Source organism: Petaurus breviceps, unplaced genomic scaffold (genome assembly GCF_028583685.1).
Source record: "Petaurus breviceps papuanus isolate PSGF00001 unplaced genomic scaffold, PetGlider_PUasm1.0 90919, whole genome shotgun sequence".
NCBI classification, from domain to species: Eukaryota; Metazoa; Chordata; class Mammalia; order Diprotodontia; family Petauridae; genus Petaurus; species Petaurus breviceps.
The window spans coordinates 26,931,460-26,949,842 of NW_027187378.1; the positions used below are offsets into that span (position 1 = coordinate 26,931,460).

General features: G+C 38.0%; 1 protein-coding gene across 3 annotated transcripts in view; it reads right to left on the bottom strand.

Moving 5' to 3' along the window:
- Window positions 1-18,383, bottom strand: part of KIF13B (kinesin family member 13B) — a 278,821-nt gene that overhangs the window by 111,886 nt on the left and 148,552 nt on the right. For all 3 annotated transcript variants that reach the window (XM_069075652.1, XM_069075655.1, XM_069075653.1), the window contains 2 exons: window positions 14,375-14,509; window positions 1,051-1,181 (listed from right to left, as the gene is read on the bottom strand). In XM_069075652.1, coding sequence (XP_068931753.1) covers window positions 1,051-1,181; window positions 14,375-14,509 — 266 coding nt within the window. The remainder of the gene's footprint in view (window positions 1-1,050; window positions 1,182-14,374; window positions 14,510-18,383) is intronic.

Genomic DNA, 18,383 nt, shown 5'->3' on the forward strand with positions numbered 1-18,383 from the left:
ACAAATGACTACAACAATATGAATAAGAAAAGCGGAAGGAAGAGCCTTGAGAGAAATAGACAAAAGTATATGTATAAATAAGCAAACCCAGGAGAGAAAAAGAGACATGAGGATGAATCTCCCTCCTTCCTTCTGTTGCAAAGATGATGTACTGTATGTGTGTGTGGAACACTTAATGTTAATTTTGCTAAATTGGGCTTTTTTCTCTTCATTTTCTATTCTTTGTATAAGGGATAGCATTCTGTATAGTAGGAAATGGAAGTGATTTAAAACAAAACATCGTTTTTTAAGATTACACATTTAAAGTTAGAAGGGTTCTTGAGACCATCTAGTCCAATCCTCTCATTTTAAAGATTAGGAAACTAGGGCCGAGAGACATTAACTAACTTGCCCCTGGTCATGCAGGTAGCTGGTGGCAGAGAAAGGATTTCAATCCTAGTCCTCTGATGCCACTCATTCAATAAGAATTAAAATAAAAAAGCAAAAAAAGAATAAGGTAAATCCATCACAGATCACTGATGGATTTCAGTTCAGAAAACCGAAAATCTCTTTGAATAAATCTATAATTAACTTGAATGAAAGGATTGAAGAACTATTGTAGCAGCTCACTTAAGGAGGTACTTCCATAGTAACTGTGCATAACTAAAAAACAATCTAAAACACTAAAATTAGAACAAAAATAAATACTTACATAACATTTATGCCCCACTTGCTTCAGAAAGAACATAAAAAAATTTACAAATTTTTCCAGTAGTATAAAGATTCATCTTAAAACATTAAAAAGGAACCAAGTCCCATTCAAAGAAGTGAGTGCCTTCAGAAACCATAATTGGGCCGCAAAAGTTTAATAATAATTTTATCATTCAGGAAAATGAACATAAAATAGCAGCATCATCTCGAACTTCCATCCTGCAAGTAACTGTCTTTCAAAAAAGCCAGTGATTTGAAAAAGTAAAAAGCAAAAGCATGTCAAATCACCTTGCTACTGACTACTGCCCAATAAATAAGAAATGCAATATTAATAATGGCCGTTATTGTAGCACACGATACCTGGTGTTTTTCTGAGGAGTTAGAATAACTTGGCCCTCTGCTGTGATGTCTATAATACAATGTTCAGGCAGAATTCCCATTCCACAGAGCTGGATATCTTGGGAATTAGCTGATCCTATTAAAGTATGTTCCTGAGGAAGAATGAGATTTGTTGATTAGTACAAAACAGAAATTTTAATATATATAAAGTCAAATCTCTTTTCACCCTGTATCTTGGATGGAGACATTATTTTGACACTCTCTCTCTTTTAGACCAAACCTAAGATCTCACTGACAGAAGCAACTGCCAATGTGTAAAGTCCTTTTACCAGTAGAGATGAGCAACTGCTATGGGGCACTGAAAGCTTAAGTGAAGAGCTCACAGTCACACCATGAGCATGTGTGACAGAGAACGCTTGAACAACATGGAAGGAACACTCACTGGCTCTGGAGTCAGACACCTGGATTTATATATTGGCTCTGTTACTTATCATCTCTATGACCTCTCATGCGTCACTTAACTGCTCCGTTTCCACATCAGTTAAATAAGGGGTTTGTACTAGGTAGGTGGCTTCTGGGGGCCCTTCCAGTTCTAATTCTACGATTCCAAGGTTGACTACTTAATTCTACTATACCAAGGCTGCCATTTGTTGGCTGAAATCTTTAAAGCAAAGAGACATATTTGGGGTGGGGGTGGCTGTGGAGAATTTTGACTTTCTATAAGATATGTTCTATAGTTTAAGTTTCCTTTAAAAAAGTTATCATCATGAAAATTTAGTTGAAGGACAGATACCTTTTAAACGAAAAGTTGTACTTCAAAGTTACGCATTATGTAATGGCCACCAAACCATGAAAACTCAACTACAAAAAAAAAAAAACCTCTCTGTATCATTAAATGAAATTACTAATATTGGTTCCAGAAAACAATGATAAAATACCTAGTAAAAATGGGAAATAACAAATGCTACATATGTTGGAAGACATGGTTGCTGTTGGTTCTAAATGCTTTTTGTTGCTGTTGTTATGAAGCTCAAGGGGAAATGAGCATGTGTGGGAGGGAGGGGTAATATTACAAATAACCAGTATAAAAACAAAATGCCATCAATTAAATTTTTCTTTAAAAATCAAACTTGTAGTAGAATGATCACCAAATCATCTTCAAAAAATCTGACTTCATATTTTACTTTCAAACATACCCACAATTCCCCTTCCTCAAAGACCCAATTCCTCCATATAAACATCCCTGCCATTCTCTCTCTCAGCAAATAACCTCACCTCAAGACTTTGAGGTTTCTGTGATCTCCCTTCTACCAGTCTAGATGGAAAGCCATCCAAGCCTTCTTATTCTATATGATTCTACAATCCTTCCCTTCCATCAATCCTTTATAAAGGAACTAGCCAACAAGTCCAGATGAAATTCCTTCAACTTTTTCAACACATAACAGATACTAATAAAGTACTGTAATGGGATCACTATGGACCAGAGCCAGGGGGTAAAGGCTCAAGTCTCCTGGTCACCTCTGCCTGTACTAACATTACTTCTAGATGACCTAAGGGATATCCTCTAGGAGGAGTTCTTTAGACCACAGGCTATCTAGAGGCCCAGGAGTTGTCATAACCTCTCCTGCTAGAGGTGTCTTTTCCACCCATGTAAATACTATCTCCTGGTTGAAAAATATTTCTATGCAAAAGTAAGATGTAAGTAAGTAAATCTCTTTTTTTTTGATGGTTGAATATCCAGGATCAAACCACAATTACTGGAGGGTCATACGGAATCAGGTTCAGCCAATTTTAAGTACTCAGTCTGCTGCACAGTCCTAGCTCTTCTTACACGATTGGCCTCTTTCCATTTGTAGTCATACATTTCCTTTATGATGACTTTTTTGGATCCAAGAAATCTACCTTATAGTTGGCCAAAAAGAAAGACTCATGTGAACTCCTTCAAATGAACAACAACAACAAAATTTATTAGGAGCTTATCATGAACAGTAATAACAAAACAGGTGAAACTGGATCCTGCAAAATAATGACTGAGTTTGGCCCCAAAAAAGAAATGTCAGAAAATACCTTAGCCCTTCCATCCTTTGCAGAGGTGAAGGTCTATGTATAAAAAACTGTATATAACATCAAACTTTTTTGATATGTTGTTAGTTATGGAACTTTTTTCTTTCCTCCTATTTTTTTAAAAATTCTTTATTATAAGAGTGGATCTCTGGAAGGAAAGAGGGGAAGAGATACAGTGGAGAATACAGGTGCTATAAAAACAAAAGCATCAATAAAATTTTATTTTCTTAAGTAGCCTAGTATGTACTGAGCATACTGTGCTAGGCACTGGGAATATAAAAACAGAAGAAAGATAGTCCTTACTCAGTTGCATATTCCAATAAGAAGAGAAAACACAGATAGAAGAGTGGTAGCCAGGGAAGGGTAGGGTATGGGAGGTCACAGGGAAGAGAGTAGAACAATGGAGAGATCTGTTGCTTATACCCTTGATCCTAGTTCTTAAAACAAGAGGTAGAAGGCAGAAATTATCAGCATGGCAGCATCTTCTTCTACCTTCATCTACACACTTCACTGTCATCTTATCCATTTCTCCGGGTTCAATTTCTCTCTCCACCTATACAATAAATTCCATCCCACTTTTGGTATGTCCAATCTACACTTTGTCTCCAGAATTCTGTCTTTACCATGACCTTCCTCTTTCCAGGCTCAAACCTGCTTTGATCTCTTCTATTTTAGAAAGACAAACACAAAAATGATTTGACCCCTTAAACTCCCTCCTTCCTTTTGTGGTCAAGTACTTTTGATTATTTAATCTTGAACACTGATTCTATTTCCTACCCATCTATTACACCTGTAAAATATGGTCAGTCTCTTGTGAGTTCTGACACACCACTTCTCTGGTAGTTTGGTCTTTATTTCTTTGGTGTGCTTCTCTTTTTCCTCTGGGGGTATCACGCAAGGTTATAACTATAGTCCTTTACCCTTTTCTCCATATATTTATTACAAGAAGTGTTACTTATAGTCTAGGGGTGCTAAGAACCCCCGAATGATAAGGCAACTGGCACAAGTCTGCCTCAAAAGAATTCAACTACTCAAGCCTTCTTTCAGTCAGAGACAAGGTTTATTGTGGTGCCAATAGAAGTGGGCAGGATTTTAAGAATCTACACAATTTAATGGGGGCAAGATGGACACTTTTTATACAGAAAGACTGTGGGAAGATATGGATGTGATTAAGGAATAGTAAGTAGCCTGGGGTTGGGCCACAATGGATGGGCAGTTAAAAGGATTACTGACTGGGAGCTAATGGATGCCTCAGGTGAATGCCAGAGATCTGGGTCAGGGCCTTTGGGGTCCACGTCCCAAAGACACGGTCTTTTCCTTTTAGGGGTCCAATGCAAATCCTATTCCCATCAGAACTACATCTACACTCCCATTACTTCACATAATAGCTCCACTCAAAACTCTAAAATTCTCTATACCCAAATGACTTATTTAAGGCACAGTCCTATATTTCTAACTTCCTACAGTATATTTCTACTTTAATCTTCCACTGTCATTTCAAATGAAATATGCTCAAATATAAAATCATTCCTACTCCTACCCCCATCAAGAAAAGTTAATTCTCACTGCTAACCCCATTCTATTTCTGCCAATGTTGCGACCATTCTTCTAGGCCCCCAAGCTAAAAATCCTGGAATTATCTTCCCTTTCCTTAGACCCTAAAATTCCATTAGTCACTAAGTAGTTCATTCCTTTTCCTAAAGGCACTAAATGAATAGATGAAAAAGCAGAGAAGTACTCATAAGGTGCCAAGCACCAGGATAAGGGCTGGGGATATAAATACAGTAAACAGACACTTCCAGCCTAAAAGAGCTTATCTTCTAATAGAAAGAGATAACACAATAGGAAAGTTTTCATTAGAGGAGGGTTAATGAATCAATGGAGCAGTCCTGAGGCCATGGTAGTGTTGGGAGGTGGAGGGCCCAAAAATGGCAAGGCTGAAGATGAGAACATATGTTTGCAGAGAGTGCATTTGGCTTGAAGTCAGGAAGACTCCAGATACTAGCAGTGTGACCCTGGGTAAGTCATTTAATATTTATCAGCTTCTGTTTCTCCATCTGTAAAATGAGGCATTTGGATTGAATGACCTTTCTAAAGTCACATTCTAGCTCTAAGTCCACAAACCTATGGTCCATTTTGAAGGTGAGGCAGGAGCAATCTTGTATCTAAATGCCTTCTGAAATCCTCCATAATACGATCTTGCCTTATGCAATTAATTTTATTTCCCACACTTCCCCATACCAATCCTCTCTCCTCCCTGTTCCCAGAACATAGTAATATCTGTAAAATGCTTAACACAGTGTCTGTCACATAATAGGCATTTAATAAATATTTAATCCCTTTCTCCCTCTCTCAACCTTTCCTAATTCTTTGCTCTTCCCTTGCCTGAAATAACCTCCTTCTTCCCCTCAATCTAAACTTTATCTATCCTTAAAGACTCACTTTAAATCCTACTTTCTTTGACACTTTCTCTAGTCTCCAGTCATTAAACAATCATTCAACAAGCATTTACTGCTCTCTTTTCTTGTTCTAAACACGAGGAACAGTGCTAAATGCTAGGAACACAAAGAAAGGCAACAACAGTTCTTGCTCTCAAGGAATCACAATGTAATGGGGAAAGACATACACAACTGCACACATCCAAGAGAGATAATCTCTTAGGGAGGCATAAGCACTGTGGTTCTGTCCTTCACTCTTGAAGAGAACCATGACATCAGGAAGATGATGCCATGACTTGCAAATGCACTGGATTTAAGAGCAAAAGTCACCAGCCTCACTCTCTCCTCCAAAGGGATGGGAAAGGTTTCTTGCAGAATGTGAGATTTTATCTGAGACTTGAAAGAAGCCAGGGAAGCCAGGAAGAGGGACCAAGAAAGAGAAATGTCCCAGCGTGGAGGACAGCCATCAAAAAGGCAGAGAACTGGGGTAGGTAGGTGGCACAGTGAACAGAGCACCAGCCCTGGAGTCAGGAGGACCTGAGTTCAAATCCGGCCTCAGACACCTAACGCAAAAACTAGCCATGTGACCTTGGGCAAATCACTTAACCCCAATTGCCCTACAAAAAGCAAAAAACAAAAACAAAAACAAAAAAAGGCAGAGAACTGGGAGATGGAGTATTTTGTTCAGGGAACAGCAAGACTAGTCTCATTGGAATGCTTGAAGAGTCTAGGTCACAGCTATGGGTAAAGGAAGAAAATCAAATGTAAGAAGACTAGAATGGTAGAAAGAGGTTAGGGAGTGAAGGGCATAGACTAATTTCTACAGAAGTTTAGTAACAAAAGGGAGGAGAGGTACAACATGTCTGCTACTGTGGATGGATGGATCAAGTGAGGCGTTTTTGAGGATCAGGGAGATGGGTATATATTTTCAGGCAACAAGGAAACAGTCAGTAGACAGAGAGAAACTGAAAATTATCAGGAGTAGGATAATTGTGGGGACAATCTGCTGGAGAACATGGGATGGAATGGGATCACTTATGTACCTACTATATTAAAAACGAGTTCTACATTGTTTAGCATTTAATTCTATCCTTCTCTCCTCTGACATGGCTACCACTCTAGTACAGGCTCTCATTACATCACCGTGACTACTGCAATAGGCTGCTGGTGGGTCAGCCTGCTTCAAGGCTCTCCCCACTCCAATCTATCCTCCATTCAGCCACTATGCCACATACCCTCATGTCACAAAAATCCCCCTCTCCCCACAATAAACTCCAGTGGCTTCCTATTGCCTCCACAACAATACAAAATGTTCTGTTAGGTATTCAAAACCCTTCATAAGCTAGCTCTCTCCTGCCTTTCCAGTGTTCTTATACCTCACACCCCTCCACATTCTCTTCAATCCAGTGACATTGACCTCTTGGCTGTTCCACCAATAAGACACCATCTCTCAGTTCTGGGTTCCCCATCATGGAATACTCACCCTTCTCCACTCCAACTACTGACTTCCCTGGCTTTAACCTTTTAAGTCCCAACTAAAATCCCACCTTCTACAGGAAGCCTTTCCTACCTCCTCTTAATTCCTGTGCCTTCCTTTTGTTAATTATTTTCTATTTATCCTGTGTAAAGCTTGCTTCGTATATATTTGTCTGAAAGATGAGGTCTCCCCTATTAAATTATAAGTTCCTGGAGGACAGATGCTGTCTTTTGCTTCTTTTTTTTATCCCTAGGGCTTAGCACAGTCCCTGGCACATAGTAGGTGGTTATTACATTTTAATTTGATTGATACCTTTATCTGCATGTTACCTTTAACTCTCCAACGAAACAGTCTGTTTCTTGTGGGAAGGGTTCCTGGCTCACATTCTATGTAACATCTTGGAAGGAATCACACAATGCTGGTAATCTTCCTACTTAAGGAAGATTGCTTAAACAGAAGTTACAGAGATAGCTAGTTAGCTATCAGCTTTCAGTTACAGAAATATATGGTCTCTATAGACATATGTATATACAGATCTATAGAGACCTAAAACCCAAGTGTTACTAGGTACAAGTGAATTCAACAAATGCCAAAAATATTTTTTAAATGCCTTCTACGTGAATGTACTCAGCCAGATGCTAAATGTAGGAAGAAGAAACAAAACATAGTCCTTGACCTCAAAGAGTTACAATCTGCTTGGTCAAGAGAAAAATATATTAATTACAATGAACAGTATGAATAATTCAAGGAGAAAAATCTTACAGATGACAAGTATCACAAAAAACTTTATTGATGAATTAAAACCTAAGGAAAGGCCAGAAGAAGGAAGAATTTCTTAAAGATTGAGATGTGGGGGAAAAACCCTTCTAGGAATAGAAAATTCTCTGTATAAAAGCAAAAAAGGTTGTAAAGGTTAGAGTTAGATGGGGAAGAGCAAGTAATCTGGCTCGTCTGGAATCTGAAGAATCAAACCAAACAAGTTAGCACTCAGAGAATGCCGAAGGCAGAAGAGAATCTTGTTTATTCATTCAAAGCTATTTATGAGCAATCCTAACCACTGCCCCCAGTGCTCCCCAGGGGAATCTGACAAAAACACCAGTCAATACTTAGCTCAATACTGAAGTTCTGGGCTCATACATGTATTCATCTCAAGTGTCTCTCTTAACACTCTCTGGCCTGTATCCTTAATCCAAAAGTCTCCTCTCCAGGAATGTCTGAGTTAGGCTTCACCCATCCCCCAAGATTTCTCCTAGATGCAGCAGACTTTATCTTACTTGGAGTGAACTCATCTGCTAGAAAATGAGGCACACATTTAGCATTAATGATTTTATCAGTATTGAGAATGTCAAGAGGGACCCTTTTATTTTTTTAAATGGAACATGTATCACAACTTGTTCTGCACTTTACAGTCTTACAGAATTGACTTGAGAACTCAGAGAATAAATGATCTGCCCAGGATCACACAACCAGTGCCCAACAAGTAAGATTCTAACTGATGTTTTCCAGATTCTAAGACCAGTTCTCTACTTGCTATGTGACCCTGCCTCTGATTTTGAACATAAATATATCACAAAAACAGACAAAGTTATCAATGTGATCCTCAAACCTGAATCCAGCAGGAAGGAGCAAACTCATGATATGAACAGGAAAGTCCTCAAACTAAGAGTACATTGCAATTGTTAGTGCCAGGGCAAGTATAGATTCTGTCTCCTCAGCTACTGGCTGCCATCTACCTCTCTTAAGTACCACTGTTTATCACCACCTCTGTTGCTGGTGCACAAGCTTAAAAGCCTTTCATGCTCCTTAGAAACTAGGGCAGCTCTGCCATTGTACTTGTTCTGCTCTTCCCACACCCCCCCCTTTTTTTTCCAAACCTCTACTTTCCCCTAATCATTACCAGTGATCTATGAACTCTCCCATGCACCTGTAGACAAACAGTCTTCTGGGACACACATATCTTTACTTTCTTGCAATCAGGGTCTACAAGACCGAAGAGTCAAGGGGAAAGAAAAGGGTCCTACATATCTCTGCAACATTTTCCCCCCTAAAGTTGTTCATGGCTTCTTGTTTTTGTTTTTAAAGAATGAGTTTCTCTATCTCTCCTTGGCTAAAAGTACAGTAGCCACTCACAAGCCCAATGCCAATATGGATCAGCACGACAGTTTTCACCAGCTCTAGTTTGCCTCATCTCAGGCAGCCTGGTGGTTCTTCTCTCTTCAGGGGATCACCCTATTAGCACCAGACTTAGCATGGGCACCTATCAGTTTCAGTCCTGCTGTAGCTGGGAACTCAAGAAATCAACCAGCCTCATCCCCCATCAGTAGCAGAGATTATACAGGTTTGTGCCAACACACCTAGCTCCCCTCGAATTTTAGTGGTCCATTTGTTTATACATCAAGAGTAATTTCCTCAAATGCCCCCTATTCACCAACAAACATCACCACCCTATTTACCTTTCCTCGTAAGAAAGAAAAACAATTAATTAAAAGCAACAGGCACAGAGACAGTGTTAGATAAACATATGCAATATTTTGTACCTGTGATCAATCACCTCTATTGAAAGGGAATTTGTTTTATCACCTGTTATCTAGGACTAACATTGGTTAATACCACTAATCACTTCAGATGTCTGTAATTATTGTTTTCATTTATTCATAAAAAATACATTGCATATATTGTTTTCCTGAGTCTTACTTGGTGTGAATTCATCTTTTTTCTGTATTTTTCCTACATTTCTCTAAACTCCTTATATATTTTATTTTTTTAAGTATTCTATTATTAATAGAATACTAGTAGTATTTTAACATATTTGCATACTACAATTGGTTCAGACATTCACTAATGGATAATTATTTGGTTTCAAGTTCTTTTTGCTGACACAAAAAAAATATCATTAGGAAAATTTAGGTATATATTGGGTCTTTCTTACTGTCTCTTACTTCCTTAGGAATACATAGCCAGTAAAGGGATCACAGGGTCAAAGGATGTGTGCTATATCCCCTGCCCCATAATTAAATAATTTGTATTGCCTATAAATTATACTGGGTGCTTATAGAGGCTAGAGAAAGGATTTTTAACCTTTTTTAAGTTATACATGCGTTTGACAATCTTGTGAAGACTATGGACCCCTTCTAAGAATAATGTTTTTAAATGATTAAAATGAAATACATCAGAATACAAAGGATACCAATTATACTGAAATATAATTATCAAAATATTTATTTTTTAAATTTCACAGGGCCTTGGTTAAGAACTCTTAGTTTAAAGGAACATGTTTGATATCTATAAATTACTCAAAGCATAATTACATATGAATTATCCAAAATTTATCAGTCATATCAGTTCTCATCTTGGAACATCCCTCCGCCACGTCAGCCCCCTTCTCCCTTTGGTGAGTTCCTTTTGGGGCTTCTATTTTGAAAGGAAAAGGACAGCCATGCTTCATTCCCTCCTTTTAGGCTGTGCTTCTGACTTTCCAAACTTTGCAACTATGACCCAATTGCCTTCTTGCCCTGGAACTTCCTTTTGCCCCTTGAACCTTCTCATCCTGCAACTTACCACCAACCACACCAGCTCCCTTTGCCCACTTTAAGTTCTTTTCAAGGTCTCTATTTTTTGGGGATCGGCCCAGGTTGGCCTTACTTCATTGTCCTTCTCACTGTTCTGACTCTCTGAACTTCACCACTACCCCCAACCCCATGCAAGTGTCTGTGAGCAAGCCAGGGATGTTAATTATGAAAGCATGCAAAGGGCAGTTCCCTTTCCCTTACAAATCAAGGTTTGCCTTCAGATGGCAGTATGCTGCAGAGGGAATATGCTGTTTGAAGCAGATGCTTAATGATGCAAACACAGTCATCATCCCACACACATCATTCCCTGTGTTCCTCCTGGAGCAACCCTTGTTCTCCCAGTTGTTGCTCATGATCGAGTTCCAAGGAAAGAAAGACAACCCACTAGTATAAAAGCAGTGGTGGTTCTTATACCAGTCACATCTCCAACCTTGACTCCTTAGTAAGTAAATGTCTTACTTGGTTACAATAGAATGTACAGAGATTTCTTGACTCTTGCTAGGCAAGTTCAAGAATAGCCAGTTAGTGATTCAAAACAGCTGCTGGAGTCAAATTACTGTGCCTTCCTGTCTGCTGATGGGTAGCATATAGATTCAGAACTGCCCTGAAAACACAGAATAAGATGGAATGCAACATGACCTTGCATTCAACTCTGTGGCATGTCTGTCCAAGTGAACCTCTTCTAGATAGAACAGTAAGTAAATGAAAGGGAGTTTGGTCTGGCTACATAAGAGTTATGGAATAGGGAGATAGCAGAGCTTTGAAGGGACATCAGAAGAAACAATCATGTGAACCAACCCTTTTGTTTTACAGAGGAGGAAAATGAGACCTAGAGATCATAGGTCATTTGCCTAAAGTGAGTCAACTATTCAGTGGCTGAAAGATGGAATCTAAATGGAGGGGTGAAATGAAAAAATTTTGTAACACAATACTTCATAATATCTTTACTAAACTAAAAATTTCCTGGATTGGGGTCATCTTTGTCAACTTGCTATGTCTACGAAAATATCTTTTCATGAGTTTAACTTAAAATCCAAGAAAGCAACACTACCTCAAATGCTGCCAAAACTGAGCTGGACACACAGACTGAAATAAAATCCAAACACCTACACACAAGATGACAGGAAATATTTTGATTCTTCTCCAAAAGTCTATCAACAGAGTCTTTGTTTAATTCTTTTAAATATATTTAGAGCAGAAATGAGTCAGGGTTTTTTCTTATTCTGTGCTCTTATTTGCATTATGTGACATCAGGAAGAAAAATAACACATGCTTCTGAGAAATAAAAAAAGGTTAAGTGATTTATGCCCCAATATAAAAAATCTCTAAAAGCAATTAAATACAATTGTAAACTGAAATGTCGTTCCTATTATCTTTGAAAGGGGTAGAACAATGTTATAATACAAGAGTAGAGACACAAAAATAACACTTGTTAGAGTCCTCATTGTGGTGACAGAGATGCACTAGACATAATTAATTACATTGGAAGACACGACATAATCAACATGATAACAATAGCATCACAGATTTAAAGATGGAAGGGACCTCAAGAAGCCAATAGTCCACCCATCTCATATTTAAAATGAGGAAACAACAGTGCAAAGAGGTTCAAGGACTTACCCAAAGAGATACAGGAAGTCAGTCAGTGAACAAGCATTTATTAAGTACCTACTTTGTGCCCGGCCCTAGGCTAGGAGCTAACAATACCAAAAAAAGAAGCAAAACAACAATTCTTGCTTCCAAGGGGTTCACAGGCTTGGCAAAGTGCGAACAACCAAGTACAAACGAGATGTTCGTAAGATAAATTGGAGCTAATTTCAGAGGGAAGGCAGATGGAGAAAGGATAGAACTTGAACACTCACTGGATTTACAGGGATGAGAGAGACTGAGGAGTTAAAGATGACCTCTAACGTGTAAGTCAAACGACTGGATGCACCTTCAATAACAACAAGGAAGTAGGGAAGAGGGGAGGACGTGGAGGAAAAGATAGTGAGTTCAGTGCTGGAAATGCAGAGTTTAAGCTGTCGATGGGGAATCCAGTTCAAGATGTCTAAAAGGCAATTAGAAACATATGAATGGAGGACAAGAGATTGGTCAGGACTGGACGACAAGATCTGAGAGCCTCTGCATAGAGATAACAGAATCTGAAAGAGCCAATGAGATCCAGTAAGTGGAAGAGCCAGGATTCTAAGTCAGGTCTTCCAATGCCAAATCAATCACTGTTCCTACTGATTTTTAACTACACTATAGTAGAGTTTTCATCTATTAAATAACATTGTACTTAACTTCCTAAAATGAAACATCTTCCACCAAAGAAATTGTGGTAAACTATGACTAAGATGTCTCAAGTCTGTCTTCCATTGTAGACACTTTTCTGAGACATAATTTGCTATTGTTTTCTAACATAAGGCTCCTACTTTGCAAATTTATCATTCCTCCTATAAATAATCTTAGTTAAGACTCATAAGATGCCACCTCTACTGAACAAATTAATCACCATTTGTAGTTCCATAATCTTCTAGAATTCATAAGACAGAAAATATTAGGGTCATTCAAACTTAAATGGTGACCACAAGTATAATGACTGGTCCTCAGCTCTGCAGATTCAGGAACTTGATTTTACCAGTTCACGCAGAGGATTCTGTTATGGATCCAACATGCTATTTAACAGCTTATGTCTTCCTATTTCCACCATTAATTAAATGCTAGACTTGGGTTGCCTTTCTATCTCTAGGTTCACCACCCAAATTCCTTCCTTCCCTCCCCACCCTTTTCTACAGGTAAAAAATATATATATATATAGTTTGCATAGCAAATTTCCTGATAACTCTTCCCTTCACTTTATACCTTTTCCATATTCTTGCTAACAGATTCACTGCCATGGCAAAAAATACATACTTCATATAACCAAAAAGGCTTTTAAAATTAGTCTATTTACTATTTTAGTCCATAAATGACAAGCTGATGGTTTAAATTTGAATCAAGATTGAACACTTGATTTCTTTCTAAAGCATATTGAGTGAGAAAATCATTTAAATGATTTTCATAGCATTCTCTGAGCACTCAAGCTTGGAAAAAGTTAATATAAACCTTTTTTGAAATAAAAATATGTGACTATCACCACTGATCTCAAAAACCACTGTTCCCAGGACAAGAAGACAAAGAAGGAAACTAAATGCAAAAATATGGTGTCTTCTATATACTACCTAGCTTAGGATCTAGGATCATAAGATTTAGAGTGGGAAGGGACATTAAAAATTATACAGTTTAGGAGTTCTTAATCTTTGTGTTATGGACTCCACCCTTGGCCATCTAGTGAAGCCTATGGACTCCTCAGAATAATGTTTTTTATTGCATAAAATAAAATACATGGGATTACAAAGGAAACTATGTTGAAATATAGTCATCAAAATATTTAAAATACAAGAACACAAATTCCAAAGACGGAATTCAGGATCTCAACCAATGCCTTCATTTTTAAGATGAGAAAACTGAAACATAACAAGTATAACTGATCTCAATAATAACTTCTCAAGGAAGTTATTTGTTGTTCAGTTATGTCTGACTCTTTCATGACCCCATTTGGGGTTTTCTTGGCCAAGATACTGGAATGGTTTGCCATTTCCTTCTCCAGCTTATTTTACAGATGAGGAAACTGAGGGAAACAGGATTAAGTGACTTACCCAGGATCACACAGCTAATAAGTATGGAAGCCAGATGTGAACTCAGGAACATGTGATAGCCTCTGTTATGACTATCCTCCTACAATAAATAAACTGAAAAGTAAATTATTTTACCTTTAAATAGTAAACCAGGAGTTCATTGAGGGCAGGATCAGCATTCAAATTGACAAGAAAACATTTATTATCCCCGACTTTGATTCCTGAAGATTGAAGAGATATTCCAAGACTCTCCAGCTGTTTCTGTCGCTCCTGTAAGGATATGTAAGAAATATTAATGCTACAAGTTTTAAGACATTGAGAATATACAAAATTTAGAAGACATAACTGAATTGAACATATGAATAATTTACATATAAATTTATATTTTTTAAGCACATTATAAACATTGACCCAAATACTACACTGGGCTCTCTTGCTGTTGCCATTTAATAAGTAGCACTTGTTATCATTACTCTGACTTACTGTGGTTAATGAATGAGAATTCTCATATGTGCATTTCCTAATATGTAAAATTCCATATGCATATGTGAGGGAATTTGTATACCACAGTATATGTGTTATGTGCATACATTTTTTCAGATGAGATTATTTCTATGTATGTATAAATGTGAGAGAATGTGTATATATATGAAAGTTCTGCATCCAAGTCTATTCCTGGGAATACTAATAACTTCAGTACTTGTCTCATAGGGTTGTTGGGGGGTACAAATAAGGTTAATACATGTTAAGTTAGTTGTCATTATCATTAACAAAAGTAGTTATGTGGAACAAGGATAGGGCTAGGTCTGAGTGGCTAAGTGCAAATAAATGGTAGGCTTCTATCACCAGCACTGCTCTCCATAACACATCAAGAGGCTCCAACTGCCAACCTGCACCTGTGGTTGAGCATAAGCTGCCATTAAAAATAATTATTACTGAAAAGCTCTGACAGGCAGTGGTGTTGTTCAATTATTTTTTCAGTCATATCTCACTATTTGTGACCCTATTTGGGATTTTCTTGGCAAAGATACTAGAGTGGTTTGCTATTTCCTTCTCCAGCTCATTTTACAGATGAGGAAATGTAGGCAAACAGGGTTAAGTGACTTGCTCAGGGTCACATCTACTACTACACATTACTACATCTAGTAAGTGTCTGAGGCTAGATTTGAACTCAAGAGGATGAGTCTTCCTGACTCCAGGTCCAGTTCCATCCACTGTGCCACCTAGCTGTCCCAATGGGGCAGTGGTAAGCTGCCAAAAGTCCAAATAAATGAATGTAAAAAAAAAAATCATCTCAAAGAAACCATCTCAACAATTATTCATGGCAAATTGATATTAGAGAATGAAGCTCAGAATGCTTTAGTTGTAAGGTCCTCCCAAAAGGCATTCTAAATTCAATACATTGCAGACTGTGGAAAAGCTGTCAGTATACTTGGTTTACAATTTCCATGAACTGACAAATAGATTTGATCAATCCTAAAGCACCTGAGGTTTGGGTTTTGGGGGGGGGGGGGGGGTGGTCTTTGCATACCTGGCATAGGGCCTTGGCTAAGAGAAGGCATTTAATAAACCCTCTAAGAATCTTGCTTCATCACTGGAAAAACTATGACCTTTCAGTGAGAGCACCCTCTTCCTACTTCATCTCCCTGTCTCATCCCACTATCTTCTCCTTCACTCCTGTCTTATATGAGGAGGTGCCCCTTCTCCTTGCAAAGGAGAGCCCCTCTATGTGTGCCCCTGATCCCATTACACACTGCTTCTCTAACATCTCTACTCTTTCTCATGGCTAAATATCTTGACAAAGACTTTTTCTGTGAATTTCTCCACCTGTCTCATTCTTCTCTGTAATCTGACTTCCAGCTTCATCATTCAGCTGCAACTGCTCACTCCAAAGTTAAGAAGGATGTCTTAATTGTAAAATGGAGTCAGCCTTGCTCTGTCTTCACCCTTCTTGAGGGCACCTCCTCCTTGTCTTTGCTTTGTCTTCGTTCGAGACCGAGCTCAAATCCTGCTTCCTGTGAGGGGCCCTTCCAGATTCCTCTCCTTGCCAGGGCTCTCCCTTTGATAGTACCTCTAATTTACCTCATCTACACCTTGTATGTACATAGTTGTCTGAATGCTTTTTGTTTCTCTCTTTAAAATGTGAGCTCCTTGAGAGTGGTGACTGTCTTTTGTCTTTCTTAGCAGCTCTAGTATTTAGTACAGTATTTGGCACAAAGTCAGGACGGATAAATGCTTGGTGACTATTGTATATAAGTAAATTGGTCTAAATGCCTGTATAAATGACTTAACTTATGTGTACCTTCAGCAACTCCATATGGCTTTCCTACTAAGTCATAGGTTATCGAAGGCTGCTACACTTTGGCATCTAAATAGATACTGACAATTAGATTGCCACTGAAATGTGAGAAGAGTCAACACTACAGTGGAATCAACCAACCCTGAACTACTAAGAAAAATTTAGAGTATCCTAATCTGGAGTTTTCATTAATGTGAAAGAAAAAACCCAATCAGTTATCTCCAGACATCCCTCTCCAGACAAGGACAAGAGTGAAAGTCCCTAACTGATTTACCTTAGCCATATTAGACTAATGATCCAAATATGAGGAGTCTCTTTTTTTTTGTCTTTTAAATACAGATGGGGCAGTTAGATGGCGCAGTGGATAGTGCACTGGCCTTGGAGTCAGGAAGACCTGAGTTAGATTCCAACCTCAGCCACTTATTAGCTGTGTGATCCTGGCCAAGTCACTTAACTTAAATTGCCTCCAAAAACAAATGCTCAGGGCAGCCAGGTGGCGCAGTGAGTAAGAGCGCCGGTCCCAGAGTCAGGACACCTGGGATCTGTTCCAGGCTCAGATACTTAACACCCACACAAAATAACTGGCCGTGTAACCTTGAGCAAGTTACTTAACCCCGATTGCTTTAAAAAAAAAAAAAGAATGCTTGTTTAGCATACTAGTCATATTAATAACTTTTTTATTCTAAAAATGAATTACTGTAGCAAATGTGTTGTGTTAATTTTCTCTGGTTACTCCTCATTTGAAAACCAAAAATACGGAAGAAAGAACGAGACATTTACATACTCTGTCGCTCTCCCTAACACAAATACACTTACAAACTACATCCAGATTGCCTTTTCATAAAAAATTTAGCATTAGTCAAGAGCAACTCAAAAGAAATATCTAGTTATCATTGAGAAAAACAAAACACACACAAAAAGGAAAACATATAATTGCTTAGGGAAATTTACCTTAGTTTTCACAGAATGCTTAACATGTATTAATAGCAACTGTTAACATCAATTTAGTGCCTTATAATTTTTAAAATATAAACACTGTCAGATAACTGTATTTTAAAAACTCAAACATAAATCTCAAATGATAAGATAAAAAGATGGAAGTATTTTCAGAAAGTTAAAAAAAAATATCCTTTCCTTATAGTCCTTTATCATGATCCCCTTTATTGTGACCATGACCATAAAACAAAGATTTAGAAGGAACCTGGTTAATATTCTCAATAGCATGTACAAAACCAAGGACATGCCTACAAAAATTATGTCATTTACTGAAGGTGTAAGAGAAAGTACATGAACAAAATGGCAACCCATTTCCTTTAGGATCCTGTCCAAACTGGTATATAAGGTTTGCCATCATTTAATTCTAATCTAACATTCCACCATTATGTTCCTCTGAACCCTCTGCTCCTGCAAGGCTGGTTTAATCACTTTTCTGCACATGACTTTATTCATTCCCTCCCCACTTCCCTCTACCTACTCAAATCCTATTTATCCTTCAAGATTCAGGTCAAGATCTACCTCCTCTATGAACTCAGCCTTCACAGCCATTGATCACTCTATCCTTAGAAATCCTACAACACTTACTATGTATCCCACATAAAACTGACAATAACTTTTCATATTTTCTTAGCTCAGTGAAACTATAAAGTCATCAAAGAGAGAGAGACATGACTTGTTGCATATTCCACATCAGAGGTATCAAACTTGTGGCCCAAATCAGATTAAAATATGATTGGAAATGTTTTAACAAAAATGAAGAAAAATACTATGCAACACAGATAATATTAATTTGTGGTTTTCCAAGTCTCAATATGCCACCAGATCATTTGAGCTTGACGTGGCTTAGAT